The sequence below is a fragment of the Zeus faber genome, assembly GCF_960531495.2.
Source record: "Zeus faber genome assembly, chromosome: 19".
NCBI classification, from domain to species: Eukaryota; Metazoa; Chordata; class Actinopteri; order Zeiformes; family Zeidae; genus Zeus; species Zeus faber.
The window spans coordinates 2,654,591-2,657,465 of NC_137206.1; the positions used below are offsets into that span (position 1 = coordinate 2,654,591).

Sequence of the window (2,875 nt, forward strand, 5' to 3'; positions counted from 1 at the left end):
CCTCTCACAGAGTCATTTCTCCAGAATGCCTCCATCAGCCTCGCGGAGCCATCCCATTAGGATTTACCTTCAGAGGCCTCCACCACAGAATACATATGTATGCACCTGTCAAAGTCCTGCATAATGCACAGTGTACTGCTCCATACGTCCAGGGTACAGCGCAGGTAACAGTGGGTCCCATCATGGGATCTTATATAAATCAAATCCCTGCATTACTGCACTGACAGTACAGTGTGGACAAAACACATAGAAGCATGAATCTATCTATCTAATGGAATATATATATATATATACTCTATACATATGTACATACATACATACATATATATATACATACACACACACACACACACACACACACACACACATATATATATATATATATATATATATATATGTGTACACATACATACATACATACAGATCATACATACACAAAGTACATATATATACATACATACACACATACATACACACACATACATAAATATATATATACATACATGCATGCAGGCTTCGTGCATGTCTCACAAATAGGACCAGCCTACAACAGGCACAAAGACCAGCGTTAGGTCTCCTGTAAACAAATCGATGTTGCAGTTGCACAAATAAATAAAAAGCCAACGAATCAAAATGACACCGGTAGACAATAGAGCAACAGTTTGAGATCAAGCTGTGTTATGAGTTGTGTTCGGATCAAAACATTTTAACTACGAAGAGTCTTGATAAGGACTGAGTCTGTCCGAGCATCGCACAGGCTGAGATTTTGATTATAGATTTTCATCATCATAATTATTAGAATTATTACAATTACAATTATTATTATTAGTAGTAGTAGTAGTAGAAGTAGTAGTAGTAGTAGCAGTAGTGTTATTATTATGCGACAACGGGCCTGTGCTGTGTGTTTCTACCCATTAAACACACGGAACAACCGCGACGTGGACGTGGACGTGGACGCTGCGGGCGGATCTCTCACCTGTGTTTTGGGGTTTTTGTTTATTTCGTCTCTTTGCAAAGCTCCGTCCGCGGAGGATCCACGCGCGTCCTGCTCCGCCGCTCCCACGTGCTCACGACCACGCGCCTCACCGGAGCGCTCGAGCCCCAGACGGACGGAGCGTGACGTCAGGCGGGACCAGGAACTAAAACGGCCCCTCGGCTCTTTTTTATCTTACTTTTTATATATATATATACACATTTATATACATATTTGTATATATATATATATATATATATAGAGAGAGAGAGAGAGAGAGTATTTTCTCAAGACGTCTCATTTCAGATGCGTTGTTTTTTTTTGTGTACTACATTTTTGTTTCAAATGTGGGTCATGAGCTGACGTCACGGATCGACCAGGATGTAAACAGTCGTGTTATTAATTGTATTTTTTTTTTAATAATTCATTTTTTCTTAAGAAAACTGTTCTTTCCTCCCACATCTAATTGGTGATTATATATATTTTTTTTGTGTACGAGATCATTCTTTTTTTAAATGTGGGTCACGGGGTGACGTCACCGTTAATCGTGTTTGTTGATGCCGCGTGCCCATCGGATCCCTCGTGTGCGTAATCCACGATGGGACTAGATCCCTGACTTGTAAACAACAGCCACATACACCCAATAATTCAACATATTCCTCCCTCAGATGGACTGGAAATGTTGTGATATAAACCCACATAGCACCTTGTATGGATGATGAAAAAAATACCCAATATTCATATACTCGTCATAATATTCATACTTTATATTATTTCATTTTTTCAACACTTCACGAGTCCTGTCCTATTTCTTACGTTGCATTGGAGCATATTTATTACCGTCTTACCTTGTGCATGATTGACCATATGAGCACCGTGCAATGGGCTGGCATTGTTTGTCGTATCATTTATTATAACAAATGTTTTTAATGTACATTCTAGCTGCCTCCAGTAATAGTAGTAATGAACCTAAAATCCAAATCCGTCCCCTGCACTGTACGACAGAACAGACACTGAGGAACGCGCCGATCTGTGTCACGTGTCCAGAGCTTCTTCTAAATCACGGCACAGATTAATGTGGGCGTCGTCTCGCCGAGGGACTGTCAGGATGTGTGGTGTTTTGCAATTGAAGAAGGGAGAGACACACACAGGCTCAAGAAGAACTTTTTTTTATATTTCAAAAGAATCCAGGATCAAAATGGAAAACCGAATACTGAAAACAACCGGGTCTGATCTTCCAGACAATTGAGATCCAAAAATACATTTCATAAGAAATATACAAAAAAAACAAAAGAAAAAAAACAAAAAACAACAACATAAAAATGGATATTTTAGGTTGGGCACTCAACTGTGTAGCCCCATTTTTTTATATTTTATTAATAAAAATAAACTTTTAAATATTTAAATCCACCCATAACTTCAATTGAGGCAGTTTAACCATTGAAATCAAACATGATTCCAAGAACCTTAATCCTTTTTTTTTTTTTTTTTTGCATTTGCATTTGCATGCAATATTAACTGTACACACTGAAAAGTCTGAAATTGCATAAAAAACACGAACGCAGCGCGGCCGCAGGAAACAAAAAGTCTGCGATTGGCGCTCAGGCCCGGGCGCACTGGAGCTGCGCCAGGCGCTGCCGTAACAGTTCGCTCTTCCTGGTCAGCTGCTCCTTGAGCGAGAGCAGCCTCTGCTCGTCCGACTGCATGCCGTAGATGCACTCCGTCGCCTTCTTCAGGATCACCACCTTGGCCGCCTTCTCGTTGTTGGCCACCTCGGGGATCTCGTCCCGCAGCGCGAAGAAGCTCAGCTTGAGCTCGTTCCTCCGCTGGCGCTCCAGCACGTTGTGAGTCCTTCGCTTGTCGTAGTCCTCCGTGTCCGACGTGCGCGGACTCGAACACTTG

At 41.2% G+C, this 2,875-nt stretch overlaps 1 protein-coding gene across 1 annotated transcript in view; it reads right to left on the reverse strand.

Annotated features, from left to right (window-relative positions):
* Window positions 1-2,126: 2,126 nt before the first annotated feature.
* Window positions 2,127-2,875, reverse strand: part of myca (MYC proto-oncogene, bHLH transcription factor a) — a 2,775-nt gene continuing 2,026 nt past the window's right edge. The window contains exon 3 of the mRNA XM_080020510.1: window positions 2,127-2,875. This exon is cut by the window's right edge and continues 349 nt beyond it. Within this exon, the coding sequence (XP_079876636.1) occupies window positions 2,575-2,875 (301 nt within the window). The 3' untranslated portion in view covers window positions 2,127-2,574.